The sequence below is a fragment of the Thalassophryne amazonica genome, chromosome 5 (assembly GCF_902500255.1).
Source record: "Thalassophryne amazonica chromosome 5, fThaAma1.1, whole genome shotgun sequence".
Classification (NCBI taxonomy): Eukaryota; Metazoa; Chordata; class Actinopteri; order Batrachoidiformes; family Batrachoididae; genus Thalassophryne; species Thalassophryne amazonica.
In genome coordinates this window covers 100673008-100699277 of record NC_047107.1, presented here as the reverse complement: position 1 = coordinate 100699277, position 26270 = coordinate 100673008, and the positions used below count along the sequence as shown (strand labels likewise).

General features: G+C 40.9%; 2 protein-coding genes across 3 annotated transcripts in view; one reads left to right on the top strand and one right to left on the bottom strand.

Annotated features, from left to right (window-relative positions):
- gak (cyclin G associated kinase) overlaps positions 1–7881 on the bottom strand; it is a 64244-nt gene extending 56363 nt beyond the window's left edge. For both annotated transcript variants that reach the window (XM_034170965.1, XM_034170966.1), the window contains exons 1-3: positions 7530–7881; positions 4231–4292; positions 1386–1445 (exon numbers count right to left, since the gene is read on the bottom strand). In XM_034170965.1, coding sequence (XP_034026856.1) covers positions 1386–1445; positions 4231–4292; positions 7530–7671 — 264 coding nt within the window. In that variant the 5' untranslated portion in view covers positions 7672–7881. The remainder of the gene's footprint in view (positions 1–1385; positions 1446–4230; positions 4293–7529) is intronic.
- A 15325-nt stretch (positions 7882–23206) lies between these two features.
- Positions 23207–26270, top strand: part of aacs (acetoacetyl-CoA synthetase) — a 124855-nt gene continuing 121791 nt past the window's right edge. Inside the window, 1 exon segment of the mRNA XM_034170964.1 lies at positions 23207–23440. Coding sequence (XP_034026855.1) covers positions 23299–23440 — 142 coding nt within the window. The 5' untranslated portion in view covers positions 23207–23298.

Genomic DNA, 26270 nt, shown 5'->3' with positions numbered 1-26270 from the left:
CCAACCTAATGTCAGACACTTCAGCATGTTAAACACAAACCACACATTCTCACAGTGACACACAGCAGCTGAAAGTGCTGGAAGACTTTACCTTGTGTTTGCAAGTTTAGCTAATCTTTGGCCAGCAGCACCTGTCTTATTTAAAAACATGATTCAATGAATAAACCTTGACAGTGACCGACAAGTTTCAAGAACACAAACGAGTCTCACAAATTTATCTGGACAGTGTCAGCCACCTAAAGAGAAAATTAAACAACACTGTAACCCACTTTCATGAAAGTCAAGTAAACCTTAGCTGAGTAATTCCTAAGGATCCAGGCAGACTGCCAAGTTGAAAAGATGCAAAACATCACACTATGTAGGGGGAGAGACAAGAAAGACGCTGCGGTGGCTATATTTCTATTCACATTACATGCAAATAATCCAAAGGCTGTAACATTGCATTGTTGTCTTAGGGGGTCATCAGTGCATCCACAGTTCCCAACCTGGGATCCAAGCTCCCATTTCAGGGTGCCCCAATGAGCAAAAGTCTGGAATGAATCACAGGGGCAGCTCAGCCTCCAGAAAAAGGATGGGAACGACTGATCTATGTCACCAGGTTTTATGATTAGACACTTACTCAAAATCCTTTAGTCACAGGCTACTGCAGTTATCATGAAAATAACCATATAACTCCCACTTAACATCATCAAGTCTAACATTTTATTTTCTCGCCTACCAACGAGCTACATGGATGTGACGTTAGTAGAAATGTAGAAAGTGCACAATGTATAAATCAATCTGCCAAAAAAAGCCCTCCAACTTTAAAGAGCTACACCCAATCCAAATTTGTTCATTTCTGCTTCAGGCAAACCAAAACCACTTTCATCCTTTGTCCTCATCAAAGTGCCATAGAACATTAAGATTGTTCCTCTACTACTGAATCATTCAACATTACAACATGTAGATAGAGTTTTCTTATAAATTAACCTACTTTTCCTGGCTGATTGTGAATTACAAGTCCTTATCATGCACAGTATCATGAATTTTTTTTTTTTTTGGACCAGTTCATTACGTCACAAGATATAAACCAGAGGACTTAAGAAAGGATCTATAAAAGTTTGGCTTTTAAAGATGTGTATTATACACCGCCGTATAGCACTGATACCACGTTATAGGAGTTTATACATTTTTGTGCATGCTGCAGTTTAGCAAACATGCAATTACCCATAAACTACAAGTGGTCTCATAGCAACAGTGTGCTGTCCACACACATATGATGTCATGAGTTACAGTTTAACATGTCACATGCCACTCCATGCGCTATCACCCACTGCTGTAGGCGTCAATAGTAAAGTGAACAAAAACGCTTTGTTCGATTGCAGTCATGAAATAATCAAGGATACCATGAAACAGACCTCCTGTATGATTTCTTTGTTCTTCTCTTCCTCATTGGACAAAAGTCTCTGAAACAAAATTACACACACCCATTTATTCCAATTAATGTTAGATAAAGCATCGCCTTTAAAAATCAGAGAGGGTTTTGCCTAATGGCCCACACAGCACAGCACCATATATATCACTAGATCCCTTTTACATTTAACTGGCTAACTTCCAAAAGGGTTGAAAGGAAATCTTTACCCTTCTCATTGTGCAGCATCAACACAACACATAGGTTCATGCTGTCACACAAAACAAAAAAATATGTGTAGACAGCTTTTGTAAATAAATGGCCCTTAGAAAGATTTTAAACCGTTTATTTAATTCTAAATCCTGATGTACATGTATAGTACATCTGAAAAGTCTTCATAGCACTTCACGTTTTCTACATTTTGTGATGCTACAGCCTTATTCCAAAAAGGAGTAAATCTTTTTTTTTTTTTTTTACCTCAAAATTATACTCACAACACCCACAATGACAACATAAAAAAAAGCCATTTTGAAGTTTTTGCAAATTTATTACAAATTAAAAAAACTAAGAAACCACATGTACAGTGAGGAAAATAAGTATTTGAACACCTACCAATCAGCAAGAATTCTGGCTCTCACAGACCTGTTAATTTTTCTTTAAGAAGCCCTCTTATTCTGCACTGTACTTCTTCAACCTGTATTAACTGCACCTGTTTGAACTTGTTACCTCTATAAAAAACACCTGTTCACACAATCAATCACACTCCAACCTGTCCACCATAGCCAAGACCAAAGAGCTGTCTAAGGACACCAGGGACAAAACTGTAGACTTGCACAAGGCTGGGATGGACTACAGGACAACAGGCAAGCAGCTTGGTAGAAGATAACAACTGTTATGATTATTTATTAGAAAATGGAAGAAACACAAGATGACTGTCAATCTCCCTCGGTCTGGGATTCCATGCAAGATCTCACTTTGTGGCATAAGGATGATTCTGAGAAAGCTCAGAACTACACAGGAGGACCTGGTCAATGACCTGAAGAGAGCTGGGACCACAGTCACAAAGATTACATTAGTAACACATGATGCTGTCATGCCTTAAAATCCTGCAGGGCAGCAAAGTCCCCCTGCTCAAGCCAGCACATGTCCAGGCCCGTTTGAAGTTCACCAGTGACCATCTGGATGATCCAGAGGAGGCATGGGAGAAGGTCGTGTGGTCAGATGATACCAAAATAGAGCTTTTTGGAATCAACTCCACTTACCATGTTTAGAGGATGAGAACAACCCCAAGAAAACCATCCCAACCGTGAAGCATGGGGGTGGAAGCATCATACTCTGGGGGTGCTCTTCTGCAAAGGGGACAGGACGACTGCACCGTATTGAAGGGAGGATGGATGGGGTCATGTATTGCGAGATTTTGGCAAACAACCTCCTTCCCTCAGTAAGAGCATTGAAGATGGGTCATAGCTGGGTCTTCCAGCATGACAATGACCCCAAACACACAGCCAGGGCAACTAAGGAGGGGCTCCGTAAGAAGCATTTCAAGGTCCTGGAGTGGCCTGGCCAGTCTCCAGACCTGAACTCAATAGAAAATCTTTGGAGGGGGCTGAAACTTCAAACCTGAAAGATTTGGAGAAGATCTGTATGGAGGAGTGGACCAAAATCCCTGCTGCAATGTGTGAAAACTTATTCAAGAACTACAGGAAATGTTTGACCTCTGTAACTGCAAACAAAGGCTACTGTACCAAATAGTAACATTGATTTTCACAGGTGATCAAATACTTATTTGCCGCAGTAACATACAAATAAATTATAAAAAAAAAAAAAAAAAAAATCATACATTGTGATTTCCAGAATTTTTTTTTTAGATTATGTCTCTCACAGTGGACATGCACCTAAGATGAAAATTTCAGACCCCTCCATGATTTTAAGTGGGAGAACTTGCAAAATCGCAGGGTGTTCAAATACTTATTTTCCTTACTGTACATACGTATTCAAACCCTTTGCTCAATACTTTGTTGATGCACATTTGGTAGCGATTACTGTATAAGTGGCAATCCAAAATATCCTCATATAAAAAACAATAATGCTAATATTGTTGGTATTTTCAATGTTAAAATAAATATCTGCTAAATCCGCCATATGGATCAGATGCAGATCAAACTAAGTCTATTCACTGAGAGTGCCAGTTTGCACCTGTTTGTCACAAATGAGAATGATTGGGGTACTTTTGATTGAGATATAATGCAAAATGTACATCAAATGGGGTTTTCAATATTAAATTCAAATGTCCACAAAATCCACAATCCGGACTTTGTCAGACGATAGTGAGTGCCAGTCTGGACTTCACCTTCAAATACGAGAGTGATTGGGGCATGTTAATAATCAATGGCCACAAAATCTGTCATTTGGATCAGATCCGGATCAAACTTTGTCAGTCAGTATGGATAACATCCTGCATAACGCTCTCAATATGAAAGAAATTCAATCTTTTTTGACAGAGTTATGAATTTCTGAAAATTCATTTAATGTTAAAGGATAGGGATTTTTCCAATATTTTTCCTGACTTTAACCTTGAAAACTGAATCACTTCTTGCCTATCAGGGTATGAATCCTCTGTAAAAATTTCTTAAGAACGTATGAAAAATTGTGGGTTCCAGGCTGTTCACAGACAGACAGGCGTGAAAACATAACCTCCGCCCAACTCTGTTTTGGCGGCGGTATAAAAAACACACGCGCACACATGCACACACGCACGCACGCACGCACACAAAAAATAGTAGCTCCACATTACAAATAATTAAAAGTCAACCACCACAATATGTAAATCAGTGTCTTACCTTGAGGGCGTAGTCTTTACTGCTGCCCATGTCTTGGGCTTCATAAACAAAGGCAAATCCTCCTAGAGGGCAGATCGCAAAATAAACAGATCATTCACTTTTTATCAGTACATCTAAACGAATAGTTAATAAATATAAAATGATATGAACATTTATAAATATAATGTTTAAACTGTGATACTGCTGTTGTTGTCTTGTGTAACATCACTTCAATCACTGAGTTCTATTGTGCTTTATAAAATGACTTCTGTATTCACATAAAACATCGACCGTGGAACTGTGGTCCATTTATTCTGGACTATGCTGTGTGACCACAGTGTGTTGACAACAAGAAAATTTACACTTTGTGTTTGAACTCCACTATACAGTGCCTATCATGGTCAACACCTGCAGCTATATTTACAAAGTTTATCTTCCCAAACTTGTCAATATGTTTAGGCAATTGTTCAACCTCTTAGCTGTCCGTCATTCAATATTTAATGGCTGTGTAGGTTTAAAAAAAAAAGTTATGTTATGGTGTATAACCAATAAGATGTGGTTGGTCATGGAAAGTAAAACTCAGGTGGACGCATTCAACTTCAACTACTGTCCTGCTTAATATTTGAAGGCTAATACATTGTGCACATCTGGACTTAAAATATCAACTCTGTGAGGGAGGAGATTGGCTTGTGAGCAAATACTTATTACTTCCGTCACCAAAGTTGGGCGGAGGTTGTGTTACAATCCCTCTTTGTTTGCTTGTTTGTCCATTTGTGGACCAGCTGTAACCAACAATTTTTCATATATCGTTACGAATTTCTACAGAGCATTCATATCCTGATGGGCAAAAACTAATTCAATTTTCAAGGTCATAGGTCAAAGGTAAAAATCAGAAAAAAATCCCTGTCCTTGAACATTGAATTAATGTTCAAAAATCCATAACTCTCTCAAAAAGATTGAATTTCTTCATATTTGGGAGCGTTATGTAGATTGGCATACTTTACTGACTGATAAAGTCTGATCTGGATCTGATACAGATTTCGTGGCCATTTAAATGTAACACTGAAAACCCCATTTAATGTATTTTTTACATTATATCTTAATCAAACGTGCCCCAATCACACTCATATTTGAAAGTGAGGTGCAGACTGGCACTATCGCCTGACAAAGTTTGATCCGGATCTGATCCGGATTGTGGATTTTGTGGAGATTTGAATTTAATATTGAAAAGCCAATCTGATGTAAATTTTGCATTATACGCGTATCTCAATCAAACGTGCCTCAATCACTCTCATTTGTGACAATGAGGAGCAAACTGGCAAACTCTCAAAGAATAGACTAAGTTTGATCTGCATCTGACCCATATTGCAGATTTAACAGATATTTGAGTTTAACAATGAAAAGTCCTTTTGATCTATATTTGTATTATATTTTAGCTTGTCTTATATTTTAGCTAATAGGACTTTGACCTTGAAAACTGTTTCCAATGTAAAAATTTGTGGAATTGGAAACTAGTGTTGGTGGAGGTTTGCGCTCTACGAGTACGGTGCTCTAGCTTTGAGAGAGCTTTGAGAGAGCTTTGAAATTCATTATTGCGTTTGGCATTTTGGACTGTGGAAGCCACTGTTGCATTCACTTTGACCAACTTATTAAAGAACAGTAAATACATTTTGAAATTTTCTTTGTTAATTAATGATTGGGTTTAATTGTTTTTTTGCTTCATGAAATATCTGAAAAATGGAGAAAAATGTTGGTCAATGTTTCACAAAGTTCAAGAAGACATCCTCAAATATTTTGTTCAAAACACAAATATATTCAGTTTACTATCAGAGTGGCATAAAGAAACCAGAAATCATTCACATTTAAGAAGGTGGAAAAAGATAATTTTGAAAAAAAAAAAAAAAAAAAACCACACTCATAGCGATTATCAAAAGAGTGGGTTATCATTTTAATAAGCCATCCATTGTTTCAGCTCTAGCCCCTCTACAATCATTACAAAGTAGGATGATAAATCATTTGGCTTCATAAAGAGGCCAAATATGGTAATTTGGCAACTTCCTCCGATTTTCATTAAACTTGCAGAATTTGGCAAAAATAAACACTTTCAAATAACCATATATTTCATGAACCATTTGTCCTACTCTCGTCAATTTTTTTTGTATATTTTTCATAAGAACCAAACCTTGTTTATTTGTTGCAGTTTAGTTCCTATTTGGCCACCAGGTGGCAGCCACAGAATGACTTGCCACACTGCACTCAAACTTACAGAGACCCCTTTACCCTGTTATGGGAGCAAATTTTGACTTAGGGCGCATGGAGAAATCACTTTGTGAAAAAGTGGTAATTTCGCATTGTGGCGACAAAAAACATTCTTTTAACTATACTTTTGTGCCCAAAGTCAGCTTCCAAAATTTTCATTAAAATCAAAGTAAGAGGTCCTAATCTATCATTATATGCATAAAAGACCTTGGCTGACAAAGGGTGCAGGCCACACCGCTCCTGTGAAAATGTGCACAATTACAAAAAAAAAAACAGCAATTTGCAGCACCACCTAAGGGCTGTGCCCTGAGTCAGCCACCAAAACATTCACATTTTTGGAGAGTCCATACCTGATAGACTAACACAAATGAAAATCAATCTGGCTCACTCAGGGCACACAGAAATATGAGCATTCGAAAACCTTAATTTTGTGATTTTGCATTTTGGCTCATTTTGACCCCAAGTTTCCAGGACCCCCTAAAAAAAGCAGACCCTATCAAGGATATAAAATGTGATTTCTGTTCCTTTCTGTATATCTACCCATAAATGTTCTTGGGACAAATCTGAAGGGGTTATGAATCACCCTCTAACAGAAACCTGCCTGGACTCCAGAAAACAGTGATTAACAGTTGTCACCATTTTTTGACATTTTAAGGACCAAACAACTAATCGACTGATTATTTTCTTGATTCGTTTATCATGAAAATAATCATTTGTTCCAGTTCTATAAAATAATCAAGCATATATTTATGAACACAGCTGTAAATGAAAAATATTTTTTTAAAAAGGAGTCATGAGGTGAGTACTTTTTCAACATGCCTATGATTGCCAAATATTTGTCTTCTCGCTGTTCACGTCATACGCCTTATGACTTTTACATTTATTTCTAGGTGCCACGTAAAACAAGGTGTTGTACACTAAATTAAACCTAAATGATGTGTTCATTACATGAGGTGTTTTGTTCAGAGGTTTGCACCTGCCAACCCTACTGCAGCCTATTAGCCTGTTAGCTAGTACAGCTGGCAGCAGAAGACAGCATCAACAGTAGGACATTATCTCACCTTCTGCGATCACCCTCTTGATCCTTAGTTTCAAGTCACCGAGCTCAACAACTTGTCCGACGAAGTCATTCTGGTCCCGGCTGGCCGCTCCGGACGAGCCGGGCCCGGATAGGAAATCCAGTGCCGACTGGAACAGGGACATGTTAGCCTGCGCCCGGCTACAGGCTCACACAAGCCGGCTCCAGCTGTGGGAAATAACTCTTTATATCCAGCAAGATCCGGAGAGAAAGTCCGACACAGTTATTATAAAAGCTTAATCGAGAAAAATTATCTCTTCATTACAAACACACATTCCTCTGACCAGCTGACAAGGCCGCCACCATCGCTTCCGTAAAAGTTGGTGACGTCACGACACGACTCAGTCATGTGTCGCACTCCCCGAGCAAAAAAAAAAAAAGAAAAAATAATTTTGAAAGCCGTTTCGCCAGAAAACACTCATTTATTTAGTTTTTGCTTAATTATATTAATGAGATAGTAAGGCAAAATTTTCGATTCCCTATGTAATTGTGACTTGAAAATACTGACCCATAGCATCGCTAAAGGTTTGACTTAGAAAACCAAAATTTACTCTTGTTAACTTGGAAAAAGATTTTTTTTTTTTTTTTTTTTTTTTTTTTTCCCGCTGCAAGCACTGCGGATAATATTTGTTGTGTAGGTCACATAGCAGGCGCTCGTCTTTGTATTAGAAAAACTCAGAAAATATTGTATTAATGAATTAATTCGAAAAAATAAGCATATTGAAGAACAAATACGATGTCGACGTTATTTCAACCATTTCATGTGCGTGTTTTGTTTGTTTGTTATTGGGGTTTTTTTTGTTTGTTTTTTTTAGAGAGAGAGAGAGAGAGACAATTCACCTTTATGGAAACAACCCATTACTGTGCTGTTGTTTTACTTGAACATACAACGTTTTAACATTTCTGTAAAATGTGTAAATATGTCATTTAAAATGTGCAAATATACTATGCAAATAATCGTATTTTTTGAATGCATTATATACATTTATAATCCATCTCTCTTGCTGTTTGAGTCGGTGATATCTCCGGGCCACAATAGAATTTCACTTTATTGTGTTACCCTGCATTTACATGTCTTGCATGTTTATAGGGATAAATTCAACCGATCAATCAACTTGAGATTCACACACGTTTGTATGTGCGCCATCTGCTGTCTGCAAATACATAGTGCACAACAATGCTGTTGAAATTCATCACAAGCAAGATTCATCACAACCATTTAGCCTTCCTGGACTGTGATGTTACGATTGGAGAGAACAGGCAGCTCCAGACAGGGGTTTACAGAAAACCAACTCACACTGACCAATATCTGCTCTTCGGCTCAAACCACCCCCTTGAACACAAGCTCGGGGTGATCAGGACGCTTCAACACAGAGCCCTACAGGTGCTCACAACTGCAGAGGGAAGGGCTAAAGAACAACAACGTGTCCGGAAAGCCCTCACAGTATGTGGGTACCCACGATGGTCCCTGGACAAAGTGCAGAAGTCCCAGAGAACAAAGAGACCAGATAGACAGGAGACGGAGACAAGAAGAAGAGGAGTGTCTCTCCCTTATTTAGCAGGAGTAGGGGAAAAACTACAGAGGATCTTCAGACAGCACAAAATCCCAGTTTACTTTAAACCGGTTAACACCTTGAGACAGAAATTAGTTCACCCTAAGGACATGATCCCTAGTTACAAACAGAGCAATGTAGTGTATTCTATCAGATGTCAGGAAAACTGTAACGAACACTACATAGGTGAAACGAAGCAACCTTTACACAAAAGGCTATACCAGCACCGCAGAGAGGGCGCCAGTGGACCTCAGTCTGCAGTTCACCTCCACCTCAAAGACACTAACCACACGTTTGAGGACAAGGAAGTTAAAATATTAGCCAGAGAGAAGAAATGGTTTGAGAGAGGGGTCAAGGAGGCATTCTTTGTGAAACGTTTGAAACCCAGCCTTAACCGGGGAGGGGGTCTGAGACACACTTTATCCCCTGTTTACAATGGGGTACTCAGGTCAAAGGAGTTTCAGTCTTTTGTTCATGGTAATGAGTCATTCACGTCATCAAGGGAGCCATCAGAAAGGCATCCATCCCATCATTAGAGGGACAGCTGTCCTGCCAATAGGTGTGCTAACTACAGCACAATAGTTGCTAATTAGAGCTATTGTTTAGTCACTAGCCTATAGCAGTCTGCCTCTCAGTAGGAGGGGTCTGGTTAGGTTTAAAACTCCAGCTTTTGTTGGCTTCTGTTTTATTCTTCTCTACAAGAGTCAGACAGAAGTCAGACTTCCAGAGCAAGAATTTTAGCTGAGGAAGCTTCTGCGATTTGAAGCGAAACGTCCTCGCGTCAAGCAACCCAGTCCAGTCGAAGATTCAAGCTTCTCTACTATGGAAACCACCTGGACAACTGAGAGCCTACACAGAAACAAGCAAGAGCATTCATAACTGTTTTTGTTGTACCTCACAGAAAAACAGAACCCACCCCCCCCATATATATACTCAACAAAAATATAAATGCAACACTTTTGGTTTTGCTCCCATTTTATATGAGATGAACTCAAAGACCTAAAACTTTCTCCACATACACAATATCACCATTTCCCTCAAATATTGTTCACAAACCAGTCTAAATCTGTGATAGTGAGCACTTCTCCTTTGCTGAGATAATCCATCCCACCTCACAGGTGTGCCATACCAAGATGCTGATTAGACACCATGATTAGTGCACAGGTGTGCCTTAGACTGCCCACAATAAAAGGCCACTCTGAAAGGTGCAGTTTTATCACACAGCACAATGCCACAGATGTCGCAAGATTTGAGGGAGCGTGCAATTGGCATGCTGACAGCAGGAATGTCAACCAGAGCTGTTGCTCGTGTATTGAATGTTCATTTCTCTACCATAAGCCATCTCCAAAGGCGTTTCAGAGAATTTGGCAGTACATCCAACCAGCCTCACAACCGCAGACCACGTGTAACCACACCAGCCCAGGACCTCCAAATCCAGCATGTTCACCTCCAAGATCGTCTGAGACCAGCCACTCGGACAGCTGCTGAAACAATCGGTTTGCATAACCAAAGAATTTCTGCACAAACTGTCAGAAACTGTCTCAGGGAAGCTCATCTGCATGCTCGTCGTCCTCATCGGGGTCTCGACCTGACTCCAGTTCGTCGTCGCGACTTCGCACAGCCATTGAAGAGGAGTGGACCAACATTCCACAGGCCACAATTGACAACTTGATCAACTCTATGCGAAGGAGATGTGTTGCACTGCATGAGGCAGATGGTGGTCACACCAGATACTGACTGGTATCCCCCCCAATAAAACAAAACTGCACCTTTCAGAGTGGCCTTTTATTGTGGACAGTCTAAGGCACACCTGTGCACTAATCATGGTGTCTAATCAGCATCTTGATATGGCACACCTGTGAGGTGGGATGGATTATCTCAGCAAAGGAGAAGTGCTCACTATCACAGATTTAGACTGGTTTGTGACCAATATTTGAGGGAAATGGTGATATTGTGTATGTGGAAAAAGTTTTAGATCTTTGAGTTCATCTCATACAAAATGGGAGCAAAACCAAAAGTGTTGCGTTTAGATTTTTGTTGAGTATATATATATATAGATATATATATAGATAGAGATATGATATAGATATATATCTAGATATATAGATAGATAGAGATATGATATAGATAGATAGAGATATGATATAGATAGATAGATAGATAGATAGATAGATAGATAGATAGATAGATAGATAGATAGATAGATAGATAGATAGATAGATAGATAGATAGATAGATAGATAGATAGATAGATAGATAGATAGATAGATAGATAGATAGATAGATAGATAGATAGATAGATAGATAGATAGATAGATAGATAGATAGATAGATAGATAGATAGATAGATAGATAGATAGATGAGCCACTTCCTTCTATTACAGCACCCATTTGACAATAAAGCTTTCTCTCTGTTTTTGTAGGGCCGTGCTCCACGTTTAAGCAGTTTGGGGTTTTCTTCCTTACCATAGTGCAGCAGATAACTGAAACAATCCTTCACTTGGTGATCCAAGCATCAGATTTGACATGAATGTTCTTCATAAATCAGTGTTTGAGGAAAAAGTGCTGACCACTTGAAAATCCAATATGGCGGCCAGGTAGGGGTCAATGAAGAATTGCACAGGGGTCAAAATCTAAAAATGCTCCAATCATATTGAAAGCTATAGCACATTATGTGTCTGGTCACAGAGATTGCAAAAAGGTATAGTTTGGATGATCTATGACTGAATGTTCTGGAGTTATGGGGTAAAAACAGCAAAAATGGTGACAAAGGTCAATTTCAGTTTGTACAGGAGTCAAAAGTTAAAGTTGCCCCAATTTTGGTAAAACGTGGTGCAAATTATTGGTTGAACTAATAGGATTAATAAATGGAATAGTTTTGACTGTGTTGAATGCTTGGTTTGCAAAGTAAATGTCAAACAATGTCGACATCCACTGGATTCTATGGCATGTGACAGATGTTACCCCGTAACGTGACAACTGAGCATGACACATGGTGCAAACTATTCCTTTTTAAAACCCTATTAACTCAACCAATAATTTGCATCACATTTTACAAAAATTGATGCAAATTATCTTTTGACCCCTACACAAAATGAAACTGACCTTTGTCACCATTCTTGCTGTTTTTACCCCATAACTCCATAACAGTCAGACATAGATAGTCCAAACTATACCTTTTTGGAATATTTATGATCAGACAAATAATGTGTTATGCTTTTCAATATGATTGGATCATTTATAGATTTTGACCCCTGTGTAATTCTTCATTGACCCCTACCTGGCCGACATATTGGATTTTCAAGTGGCCAGCACTTTTTTCTCAAACATTGATTTATGAAGAATATTCATGTCAAATTTGATGCTTGCATCACCAAGTGAACAATTCTGGCCAGAAATCATACTTATCTGCTTCACTACCAAGGGCCCTTTTATCACAGAGCTACCCATATTCTTTCCTTTCAAGGACCAATAATTAATATGAATGTATGGCTGTGGGACAAAAATAAATGTTACTATTGTGAAAATTGCTTATGAATAAGGTGGTGTAGTAGTATTCTTGCTTTAATGCCAGGAGGTTTTAGTGCTTCATTCTTTTTGTCCATCTTGAGTTGCATCAGGAAGTGTGCAATGTATAAAACCTTTGAAAAATCAATGAGTGGATTATTTTAAGATCCATTTTGGTGACCCAGAGTGAATTAGAAGCTGATGAACACATGACACACAAATAAATGTGTGTGTGTGTGTGTGTGTGTGTGTGTGTGTGTGTGTGTGTGTGTGTGTGTGTGTGTGTGTGTGTGTGTGTGTGTGTGTGTGTGTGTGTGTGTGTGTGTGTGTGTGTGTGTGAGATGGAGGAAGGATCTTTGGGCAAGGTCCAAGTTGTTTCTATTGACTGAATGACAAATGTTTGTGTAACAATATTCTTGAATGTTGTATCATGGTGAGGATAGGAAGAGAAATGATGTTGGGGTCATTTTAAAGGAAGACTATGTTAAGACAAGACAAGACAAGACAAGATAAGATAAGATAAGATAATCCTTTAATAAGCCCATGACAGGGTAATTTATGATGTTACAGCAGCACAGGTTCAGTTACAAAACAACAGTGCAAATATGCAAAAATAAGGTAAAAGAAAAATAAATGCCAAAATACGGAAGAATGTGTCAGAGGATAAGCAAGTGTCTGACAGGGTGATGAGTGTGAAATTGGAAATTGAAAGGGTAATGATGAATATCATCAGTGCATATGCCCCACAGGTTGGTTGCAAGATGAAGGAGAAAGAATAATTCTGGAGTGAGTTAGATGAGGTGGTGGGGAGTGTGCCCAAGCATGAAAGAGTGGTGATGGGGCAAACTTCAATGGGCATGTTGGTGAAGGGAACAGAGGATGAGGAAGTAATGGGTAGAAATGGTGTCAAGGACAGGAATGTGGAAGGGCAGATGTTAGTTGATTTTGCAAAAAACATGGAAATGGCTGTAGTGAATACCTGCTTTAAGAAAAGGGAGGAGCACAGGCTAAGATATAAGAGTGGAGGAAGGTGCACACAGGTGGACTACATTCTTTGTAGGAGATGCAAGCTAAAAGAAATTAGAGACTGTAAGGTGGTAGCAGAAGAGAGTGCAGCTTGACAGCATAGGGTGGTGGTTTGTATGATGACTTTAGAAGTGAAGAAGAAGAGAATGAGAGCTCAACAAAGGATCACATGGTGGAAACTGAAGGAGGAAAACTGTTGTGTGAAATTCAGTGAGCAGGTGAGAGAGGCACTGGATGGAGGGGAAGCACTTTTGGACAACTGAAAAAGTACTGCAGATGTGGTGAGGGAGACAGCTAGGAAGGTACGGGGTGTGACATCTGAACAGCGGAAGGAAGACAAGGAGACTTGGTGGTGGATCGAAGATGTCCATGAAAGAATAAGGAGAAAGAGGCTGGCAAAAAAGAAGTGGGATAGTTGGAGAGCTGAAGAAAGTAGACAGGAATACAAGGAGATGTGATGTAAAGGGAAAAGAGAAGTGCAAAAAGGTAAGGAAAAGGCATTTAGCGAGGTGTACAAGAAGTTGAATAGTAAGGAAAGAAAAGGACTTGTACCGATTGGCCAGACAAAGGGACAGAACTGGGAAAGGATGTGCAGCAGGTTAGGGTGGTAAAAGATGCACATGGTAATGTGCTGACAAGCAAGGAATGTGTGCTGAGGAGGTGGAGGGAATATTTTGAGGAGATGATGAATGAAGAAAATGAGAGAGAGAAAAGGCTGGATGATGTGGAGAGAGTAAATCAGGAAGTACAAGGGATAAGTAAGGATGAAGTGAGGGCAGCTATGAAAAGAATGAAGGGTCAAAAGGCAGTTGGTCCAGGTGGCATTCTGGTGGAGGCATGGAAATGTCTTGGATAGATGGCAGTGGAGATTCTAACTGGACAGTTTATTCTTGGAAAGTGAGAGGATGCCCAAGGAGTGAAGACGAAGTGTGCTGGTTCCTATTTTTAAGAGCAAGGGTAATGTGCACGGTGGATTACTGGTTAGCACTGTTGCCTCACAGCGAGAAGATCATGGGTTCAGTTCCCACCTGTGGCCTTTCTGTGTGAAGTTTGCATGTTCTCCCCTTGTTTGTGTGGGTTCTCTTAGGGTGCTCCGGCTTCCTCCCACATCCAAAGACACGCAGGTTAGGTCGATTGGAAACTTTAAATTGTCTGTAGGTGTGCATGCGGGTGTGAATGTGTTTGTCTATATGTGGCCCTGTGACAGACTGGGGTCTTGTCCAGGGTGTACCCTGCCTCGCGCTCTATGACTGCTGGGATAGGCTCCAGCCCCCTGCTTCCCTTGATTGGACTAAGCGTTTGAAGATGAATGTGAGTGGGTGATGTGCAGAGCTGCAGTAACAAGAGAGGCATATAGTTGATCAGCCACATCATGAAGTTATAGGAAAGAGTAGTAGAAGCTAGGCTTAGAAAACAGGCGAAGAGTGTTGAGCAGCAATATGGTTTCATGTCAAGAAAGAGTGCTACAGATGCAATGTTTGCTCTGAGAATACTGATGAAGAAGTACAGAGAAGGCCAGAAGGAGTTACATTGTGTGTTTATGGATTTAGAGAAAGCTTTTGACAGAGTGCCAAGAGAAGATTTGTGGTATTACATGAGGAAGTCTGGAGTGGTAGAGAAGTATGTGAGATTAGTGCAGGGTTGTACAAGGATAGTGTGATAGTGGTGAGATGCCCAGTAGGAATGACAGACTCATTCAATGTGGAGGTGGGATTACATCAAGGACCAGCTCTTTCTTATTTGCGGTGACGGTCAGGTTGATAGATGAGATCAGACAAGAGTATCCATGGACTATAATGTTTACAGATGAAATTGTGATCTGGAGTGGGAGTAGAGAGCAGGTTGAGTCTAGCCTGGGGAGGTGGAGATATGCTCTGGAGAGAAGGGGAATGATAGTCAGTAGGAGCAAGACTGAGTACATGTATGCGAATGAGAGGGAGCTCAGGGGAATAGTGCTGTTGCAAGCAGTAGAAGTGGTGAAAGTGGAGTTTAAATACTTGGGATCAACTGTCCAAAGTAATGGAGAGTGTGGTACAGAGGTGAAGAAGAGAGGATGAAGGGAGGGCAGCTATGAAAAGAATGAAGGGTGGAAAGGCAGTTGGTCCAGATGGCATTCTGGTGGAGGCATGGAAATGTCTTGGATAGATGGCAATGGAGTTTCTAACCAGATTGTTTAATGTTGGAAAGTGAGAGGATGCCCAAGGAGTGGAGTAACTGCAGAGTGGAGTGGGTGGAGAAACTTGGCAGGAATGCTTTGTGACCAAAGAATATCTGCAAGAGTGAATGGGAACGTCTACAAGACAGTAGTGAGAGCAGCTATGCCGTATGTGGCACTAACGACATCCATTGTTAGCCTCATCTGTTATGGGATCACAGTGTGGTTTGGTACTCTGTCCAGCTGAAAAACAAGCTTGCTCACATCCATAAAACAGCCATGAAAGTTGTAGGGCTAAAAGATTACCTGCCTATTCAAATCTTATATGAAGAGGCAGTGGTAGGAAGAGGAAATTTATTTCAAAGGACCCAGAGCATCCCCTTCACAGTGAGTATGTCCTGCTGCCTTCGGGACGGAGACTGAGGGTGCCACAGTGTAGGACTAACAGATTCAAGTTGTCCTTTGTGTTGTGAAAGTGTAGGAACACGGACCCACAACAGGGGGCGCAAATGAACGGACAATGGAGAAGGTAAATAACAAGTTTTACTGTTGTGAAACGAGCACAACCAATACAACAATCAACAATTTGGGATTAAGCCGAATTCTGCTGGTGTCGTGTGGGCAGGCTCGAAGGTAGGAGACGTCCGTCCGAGTCGAACCGGAACCACCCAGATCTCCTCTGCCACCGAACCCTGGAAATACTGGAACCGCCAAGTCCCGAAGTCCCAGGTGCCACTGCCTCCGCTCGTCGGATCCGGTACTCTATCTCAAGGCGATATCTCGGCACTGAGGTGGAGACGCCGTCCTCCTGATATACCTCGGTGCTGAGTAGAACAGCTGTGTCTGGTGATGGGTGACAGCTGTCACCCAGGCTACTCCCATGATGCGGCAGCGCCCTCTGGTGCCTGGAGCCCGCACTCCAGGCAGGGCGCCCTCTGTTGGTGGTGGGCCAGCAGTACCTCCTCTTCAGCGGCCCACACAACACTTTGTCCCGTCTTCTATTAAACTTCTGAACTCTAGATCTTCACGTACAGCAGATTCTCTACACAGCACTTAATCTGCACTTTACTAACTCTGTGGCTGAATGTGTGTTGCTTGTGTTTGTTTAATTGTTTTCTGTACTGTTTTTAAGCAACATGTAGCACTGTGCCCAAGACAAATTTCCCTTTGGGGGCAATAAAGTTTTTTCTATTCTATTCTAACAACAAGACAGGAGGCAGAGCTGAAGATGTTGAGATTCTCTTTGGGAGTGAACAGAATTAGGAATGAACATATAGAGGGACAGCTCAGGTGGAAAGGCTTGGAGAAAAAGTCACAGAGGTTAGATTGAGATGGTTGGGCATGTGCGGAGGAGGGATGCTGAGGATGGAGCCACCAGGCAGGAGGAGAAGAGGGAGGCCAAAGAGGAGGTTTATGGATGTGCTGAGGGAGGACATGCAGGTGGTTGGTGTGACAGAGGAAGATACAGAGGACAGGGTGAGATGGAAACGATTGATCTGCTTGTGGTGCCTCCTAACGGGAGCAGCAGAAAGAAGAATATTCTTGAAAATGATGGCGTGTGTGTGTGTGTGGGGGGGGGGGGGGAGTTAAATTCAGCAAATAATTTATGTTGCAGCATTTTGTGGCATGTCTCTAAAATGCTTTAAAATTCAAGTGATGTTCAGCACTCACTAAATGAACTTGAATGAAATGAAGACACTTAAAAGACACCAGATCAGAGGTGAGGCTCTGATTGGGCACACCCCTTATATGCGACTCTCTCTCTCTCTCTCTCTCTCTCTCTCTCTCTCTCTCTCTCTCTCTCTCTCTCGCTCTCTCTGTCTCTCTCTCTGATTGGTTAATATTCTGTACTAATATTCTCCACAAGTCAGTTTGCCATTGATCAAACTAGATGTCAATCAAAGGTTACCATAACAACATGCCTTCCCGAACACTTCCGCATCGACCGATCCGTCGGCTGATGTGGAACCAGTCTAACAGCCAATCAGAATCCTTCATAGTGACAGGCAACTTTCTCGCGTGCACGTGAAACCGTACAACTCAATTGCGCGTTCATGGGTGGGAGACATTCAAGACTACAACGTTTTAGCGTGTGCGATGGAGCGTGTTAAAGGGTCGTCTTACCTTTTTAATCATGCGTTGGAAGGAGCACACAAACCTTCAATAGCTTTTTAAAGCTAAAAGAAGTGAAACATGGTGGGATGACTCTTTAAAGAAAAACACACAACAGCACAAAATGGCAGAAGGCGCAAAACTTGGACTCCAAAGAGATGGAAAGTGTAATGAACGAAACAATGCAATTGCTGTCATGAACATTTAACTAAACAAATATCAATGGAACAGGGCGCTATAATGAACAATGACCTAAATGAACTGATCCATGAACAGGAAGTCGTCGAGCTAATTCAAGAAGCAATTAATTGTATTTTACAATTAACCCTTTACCTACTGAGTCTATAAATGGACGATTGGTTATAATTTTTTTATTATAGCAATAAAATTAAGAAATAATGTTCTATGTTTGTGTGCTTTGGTACCCTTTTCCAAGAGTACCTGAAGTTAAATTATATTACACCTGATTAACTATTTAGGGCCCGAGTAGGCAACATCCTACGAGGACCCTATTGTAATTGCGCTGTTTATTATTATTATTATTATTATTATTATTATTATTATTATTATTATTATTTATTATTATTATTCTCACTTTTGAAATCGAAATTTCGGCCTCTTCCCATGCCCAAAAACTCACCAAACTTTCCAAAGTCGTCCAGCCGGATCCGAAATTTGATATTTTGGGGGCGTCGCACATGGTCGCAGAAAAATCGCGAAATAGCGCCCCTCCTTATTGGGCTTTTTTCATCGTAGCCTCACGAAATGCAGTACACATATTTACCATGCCAGGACGCACGAAAAAGTCTCTTACTGTCATGGTGAAATATCGACAGGAAGTCGGCCATTTTGATTTTAAGTTTTGATTTTGAGCAAATTTTTGCCATTTTTGGCCATTTCCACTACTTACATTTGAACAAACTCGTCCTAGGGATTTCATCCGATTGTCTTCAAATTTGGTCAAAATCATCACAACACAATGGTGATCAAAAGTTATCAAAAGATTCTAATTAAGTCAAAGGATGTGGCTGCTAGGGGTCGTCAAACTTTGGCGAGCTTTTCCGAGCACGCCATTTCACTTCGAACGGCTGTCACGCCCACATACTTCATCGTAGATCCTTCAAACTTGCTGAACATGATGAGGGCTCTGCCCTGAACGTCTACATATCTTAAGTTCCCACCTGCGCCATAGCGCCCCCCGCTGGTGGCGGGAAATGTCCTATTTTTACTTTAAAAGGTCCTGATGTCACATACTTAACCCAATCAACTTCATTCCACTTCTAAAACATGCAGAACAAATTGGTGAACATAGGCGATGAACGCCGTGAAGTTACGAGTAATGGCGTCCGTGTGGCGGCGTGCCGAATATTGCCCATTCGCCATGAAATTACGTTCTTCCTTTTGACGGCTTTAATTTTGTCACATCATCATGAAAATTGATACACAGGTCGAGCACGACAACCTCTTACAATTCATAGGGGTGTCGCCCATGGGCGGGGCAAAATGCCTCAATAGTGCCCCCTTGAAACTTTCAAAAACCCCTCCACATAGGGGTTTTTTTTGGAGTAGGGAGATGAAAATTGGTACACATGTGTGACTTGCATAGACATACAAAAAAGTCTCTTGCAACATGGGTCTACTCGGCCATTTTGAATTTTCTTCTCATTTTGGCGTGATTTCCACATGTTGTATTTGAGCAAACTCCTCCTAGGGATTTTGTCCAATGCACTTCAAATTTCTTCCACATCACCCACAGACGATACTGACCAAAAGTTATCGAAAGCTTTTCTTTATGTCGAAGGGTGTGGCCGCTATGGTGCCGCCATTTTGACCCTTTGCCATGGAACATCAAGTCATGATAACTCCTTCATGCTTTGCCTGATTGACTTGAAACTTCACATGTATGATGACGGTTGGCTCCTGAACACACCCAGCCACTCTGTTTGTACACTGAGTGCCCCCTAGTGAATGAACAATCAACATGTCATAACTCCTTGATGCATTGTATGATTTGTTTAAAATTTTAACTGTGTGATGAGTGGTTGCCCCTGCATGCACATGCCCACATGTGGTCACAAGACAACACACTGCTCTGGGTAGGCGGGCCCGCGGAACGAGGGCCTGTATATGACTGCTTGCAGTCCTAGTTATACACATTATTTGTAAGTTTTAGCATTTAAAATGAGAAAAAAACACAAAAACGAACTTGATTTTTTTTTTAGTTTTTTAGTGAAAAATGATTGTTATGTAAAGGAAGTTTGGATTTCACATTTTTAACAGGAAGCTGTAAGTGTTTACAATCAAATTAATTTTGTGTGTCTAGAACTCAAGGCGAAAATATGCAAAAAGTAACCAATTTTAAAGTGCAGAACTAAACAATATGAATAACAACAAACAAAGTGCAAAACTATATATAAATATATCAATTATTATCTGTATTATTAAAATGTGCAATAAATCACTCATTTGATCACTCATTTTGTGCAAAATTATAGAATATGAATAAAACAATAAAGTGTCAAACTATATACACAAATATATAACCAAGAATCAAAATTAGATCTAAACTATACTCAACAAAAATATAAACGCAACACTTTTGGCTTTGCTCCCATTTTGTATGAGATGAACTCAAAGATCTAAAACGTTTTCCACATACACAATATCACCATTTCCCTCAAATATTGTTCACAAACCAGTCTAAATCTGTGATAGTGAGCACTTCTCCTTTGCTGAGATAATCCATCCCACCTCACAGGTGTGCCATATCAAGATGCTGATTAGACACCATGATTAGTGCACAGGTGTGCCTTAGACTGTCCACAATAAAAGGCCACTCTGAAAGGTGCAGTTTTATCACACAGCACAATGCCACAGATGTCGCAAGATTTGAGGGAGCGTGCAATTGGCATGCTGACAGCAGGAATGTCAACCAGAGCTGTTGCTCGGTGTATTGAATGTTCATTTCTCTACCATAAGCCGTCTCCAAAGGCGTTTCAGAGAATTTGGCAGTACATCCAACCAGCCTCACAACCGCAGACCACGTGTAACCACACCAGCCCAGGACCTCCACATCCAGCATGTTCACCTCCAAGATCGTCTGAGACCAGCCACTCGGACAGCTGCTGAAACAATCGGTTTGCATAACCAAAGAATTTCTGCACAAACTGTCAGAAACCGTCTCAGGGAAGCTCATCTGCATGCTCGTCGTCCTCATCGGGGTCACGACCTGACTCCAGTTCGTCGTCGTAACCGACTTGAGTGGGCAAATGCTCACATTCGCTGGCATTTGGCACGTTGGAGAGGTGTTCTCTTCACGGATGAATCCCGGTTCACACTGTCCAGGGCAGATGGCAGACAGCGTGTGTGGCGTCATGTGGGTGAGCGGTTTTCTGATGTCAATGTTGTGGATCGAGTGGCCCATGGTGGCGGTGGGGTTATGGTATGGGCAGGCGTCTGTTATGGACGAAGAACCCAGGTGCATTTTATTGATGGCATTTTGAATGCACAGAGATACCGTGACGAGATCCTGAGGCCCATTGTTGTGCCATACATCCAAGAACATCACCTCATGTTGCAGCAGGATAATGCATGGCCCCATGTTGCAAGGATCTGTACACAATTCTTGGAAGCTGAAAATGTCCCAGTTCTTGCATGGCCGGCATACTCACCGGACATGTCACCCATTGAGCATGTTTGGGATGCTCTGGACCGGCGTATACGACAGCGTGTACCAGTTCCTGCCAATATCCAGCAACTTCGCAGTTCGCACAGCCATTGAAGAGGAGTGGACCAATATTCCACAGGCCACAATTGACAACCTGATCAACTCTATGCGAAGGAGATGTGTTGCACTGCATGAGGCAAATGGTGGTCACACCAGATACTGACTGGTATCCCCCCCCAATAAAACAAAACCTTTCAGAGTGGTCTTTTATTGTGGGCAGTCTAAGGCACACCTGTGCACTAATCATGGTGTCTAATCAGCATCTTGATATGGCACACCTGTGAGGTGGGATGGATTATCTCAGCAAAGAAGTGCTCACTATCATAGATTTAGACTGGTTTGTGAACAATATTTAAGGGAAATGGTGATATTGTGTATGTGGAAAAAGTTTTAGATCTTTGAGTTCATCTCATACAAAATGGGAGCAAAACCAAAAGTGTTGCGTTTATATTTTTGTTGAGTGTACATGAGTCCATTGTCAGTGTGGTACTGTTTGTAACAGTTTCTGTCTGGCTGAAGACACAGGCCAATTTTACAGTTTCCACATCCAGCAGTTTGACCTCTTGCAAACCTTGCAAGAACGCCGCCCCTTTGTGGATCGCTGGCAAGGTGGGTTTCCACTGCTGTTGCAAAGCCATCACACCCACACAAACACGCACACACACCTTCACAAATGACACTAACACCCTGCCTTTTCCTCAAAAATTACTACATTTATGTTTGCTGTCTGTCTCTGTACTTTTCTGTCACTTTTGCGCTCTTTTTCATACTTTTCCCTCGTTTCAAAAGTCACCGAACGCACTTTACCGTAATATATGCAACATATAGCATACTGTTGGCAAGCACGGGTTCTTGGCTTGCTGTCAGTGTTGACACTTTTCAGTTTGAGGGCTTACATGAGAATTTACGGTAATGAGAATCAGCGGCGCACTAGTGTGAAACTTCCGTGTTTTTCCTCTGCGTTGTGACGTCACAGGCTTACGTTTACCGTAATACACCATATATCATTGGAAAGCCCTTGGTGTTAGCTTAACAATGCACTTTGAATCATTCGGATTGGACAAACTATGGCGGAGTTACGGTAAAAAAAAAAAACGCATATGGAAAATATGGCGTGGGCGACATCGCCGTAGATAAAGGGTTAACTTAAATTGATCCAAGGAACACAAATGTGTTATGAACAAATTAAACTTATCCGAGGAGAAGGAAGTTGCAACCAATATTGAACTAAATAAACTCAGAGAACCTGTAAGTTGTAATAGAACTGATCCGAAGAGCAAGAAGTTATAATGACAGAGGTATTAACCAAACCAAGGAACGTCTCTGCCCAATGAACTAAACAGTGATCCAAGGAGCAGGACCGTGTAAAGTCTTGTTGCAAATTGCCTGGTGGCCTCTCAGACCACTGTTGCTTGTTGAATGCCGTTTTTGGAGAAGCCTTGTCTACAGATTTTGTAACGGCGCATGAACGTGAGCGTTCTTGAACTCAGCTTGCTCCGTGACGTCACAGCTCCAGGGCGTGGCCTGTCAGTTGTACCATACAGTACAGTGTGTGTGTTGTCTTTTGGCTTTAGCCGTGAGCATTACTAGCTTGTCTTGTGCTTGTCAGTCAGTGAGCAGCGCGAATAAATTTTAACGACAGCAAGTTAAACCCGTGTTTGACAAGACAAACATGTCTAAAGACACGGAAAGGAAGAAGAGCGAGAAGATTCTGTACATGGACAGTAAAGCGTTGTGGTATCCGGACTCTAAGAGGACAACACAGATGGACAGGTTCCGGGAGCAGGTCAACGGAGAATACGGACTTAATCTGGGTGAGTTCATAAAAGACACAGGGGTGTTCCGATAATGTGCTTTTATCAACTGGCTAAAGTAAAAGAGAAACCGATGACGACTGTTTGCCAGTATGTGTAAATATTAGTAATTACAGTATCTTCATGTTGGTAAATTCGCTGTATAATCTGCTTTCTCCTGCTAATTCCATTAGAAGTTTAACGATGGTCATAATGCAGTAAGTCTACTGAACATATATTTATGGGTTGATAAAAATAAAACACTTTAAAAAAACGATAAAGCAGTTTAACACTGCATCATTTTCATGTTATTTGAAATCTAGATCAGGGCTGCCAAATTTGGGGCTTGAGGGCCAGATTTGGCCTCTAGTCTGTTGTATCCTGCCTGGGTTGCCACGGAGCCATGTCACTTCTGCAGGGCTGTGAAAACTCTGCGGATCCGAGGAATTCCGCGGATTTCGTCATGGGGGGGTAGTGTTGTACTCTGTAATTGTAATCGTCACTGAGTTTTTAAAATGCCTATCGCAAAGCGTTTCCTTTTTTTTTTTACGACATCGTGCAAGTTTTATAAGTCCGCGGACACTGATCTGTGTGTTACAGATACAAATCTGTGTCCTCGGATCCGCGTAACTTCGCGGCGGAAAAATGCCACTCAGAGCGTAGCTGTTGCGACAGTTGTCATAAAGCGGGACTGGTTGGTTGCTGCTGCGATGCTGTGTGGCTCCTGCAAGACACTTAAGCTAAATGTAGCATGTGGACATTGCAAACTTTTAGAGCTCTCAAGTTTTTAAAAGAAGAATTTTGCAGCATGTCTGTGTCACGGAGCGACATCAAGGCAGAGGGGAGGATGGTGCGAAAGACGGTTTGAAAACGTTTGATAAGGACAAGAATCTGTAGAATTGTCGCTGGCTTCATCAACACACCTGAAAGATACAAGGGAAAAGCGAACTGTGCCATTAGGAAACACGGTAATAATTTTTCTCTCCCTGGAAAATAAGCATTGTGCTCTTCAGGATTTTAGACAAGATTATGTGACAAAGTTTTTTATTATTAATCTAGACTTTCTTTCATTGGAAAAAAAACCATTATGGCTTTGAATAGATTTACATGAATTTACACAAGAATGTAAATGAGTTTTTATTAATGTAGACTTTTTTCATGGGAAAAAAGACACTGTGGCCTTGAGTGGATTTACAGGAATTTACACAACAATGTGACTTTTTTACTGTAAGGTATATTATTGATATTTTACCATGATTTTCAAAATATTCTACAGCTTTACCTGTGGTTTTTGAAATGCTTTAACAGTCTTTTCAGTTTTTCATGTAGTTTAACTGTTCTGAGTTAATGCAAAATTTGGTTTATAATTAAAAGGAAAATCATTCCAGGTCCAGCTTCCACGTCATATTCTGTTATTTCAACATGCTCATTGACAGTTCAAATGAAAGGTTGAATACAGGGTCATTTAAATATGCACTTCTTTTGAGATTTTTTTTCTTCCAGGAGATGCTCAAAATGTATCATTAGATACGAAATAAATTGGTTACGGGTCCCCACGGCCCTAGACCCTGACTCGACCTCCTGCAAATTTTCCTCGGATTTCACAATTTTCATTTCACAGCCCTGCTTCTGGCGAAGTGGCCAATCTGAACGCGAGAATTTGTACTTCCGTGACTAGCTGTCCGATGAAAACCACCTCGGGCTGCATTGTCTATTGAATCAGCTGGTTTGTTTTGTCTTAACTTCTTCTAACACCATCTGACAGCTCTAACTGCCTGAAATGATGAGATTTATACACCAAGCTGACCTGAAATGAACCATTGTACACTAAATTGAGGTTATTGATGCTTCAGAACCCTTTGTTAGTGACCAAATTACATGCGTTGGTACTGTGCTTGGAGATGTTTTCATCGGCTAGAAATGGCCACCAGAGGGCGCTTGGTGTAAAGTCCGCAGCAACCCATTGTTAAGTGTTATGGAAAGAATCTAAGTTTTATCTGAACACGGTGAAAAACAAAGATTCTGACAGAATCGTCTTCTTTGTCATGGATTTAGTCGAAGCTTTGAACCAAAACAGATTAATGAGAATACATGCAGTTTGTAAGGATAAAAAGCACAGACAGAAAGAATGATGCACAGAAAAAAGCTGTGCTGAATAACTGTGTTCACAGTATTATATGGCAAAACAGTTGTCTGACAGGAGGGGTCAAAGGCCTTGAGCCTACACAGCAAGACACCTTTTGCTCAGTTAGACAATGTATTTTCTAGCTTGATACATTTTGCAGAGTAAAACAGTTCATGTAACAGAAAACTTGTACATGCAGCTGTGAGCATAAGGTGAGGTCAACCCGGTGTCGCCGACCGAACGGTTCCCCTAAAAATCCCCTGATGTTCATGGTCCACGGATGAACACCTCATTTCTACTTCAAACTGCACTCTAGTCATCATCTATCTCAGTGACAGATATCTGAAGCTTTTGTACAACAATCATTTCCACATAAATTCAATGTTATTTCATCATAAGAGATGGATGAAGTGATCAGAGCGCCGCAGCTAAACAAGCTTCTAGTTGATGCGTTCACTGCGCGTCATTCATTTCAAAGCATCAAAATTTCACAGAGTTTCTGCTTAAAATGGCCTTGTTTCTACTTAAAACTGACTTTAGAATGATTTAAGAGGTTTTACCTTTATAATCTGATGGTTAATAATCCCATTAATCCATTTGATTGCTTTGGTGAAGAGACTCCATCTCAGACGTGCTGCTGTGGTCTGAAATGACGCATGTGCAGATGCAAAAAGCGGACCAATTTTTATGGGTGGACCATTCGGTCTGCGACACCGGGACAAACAA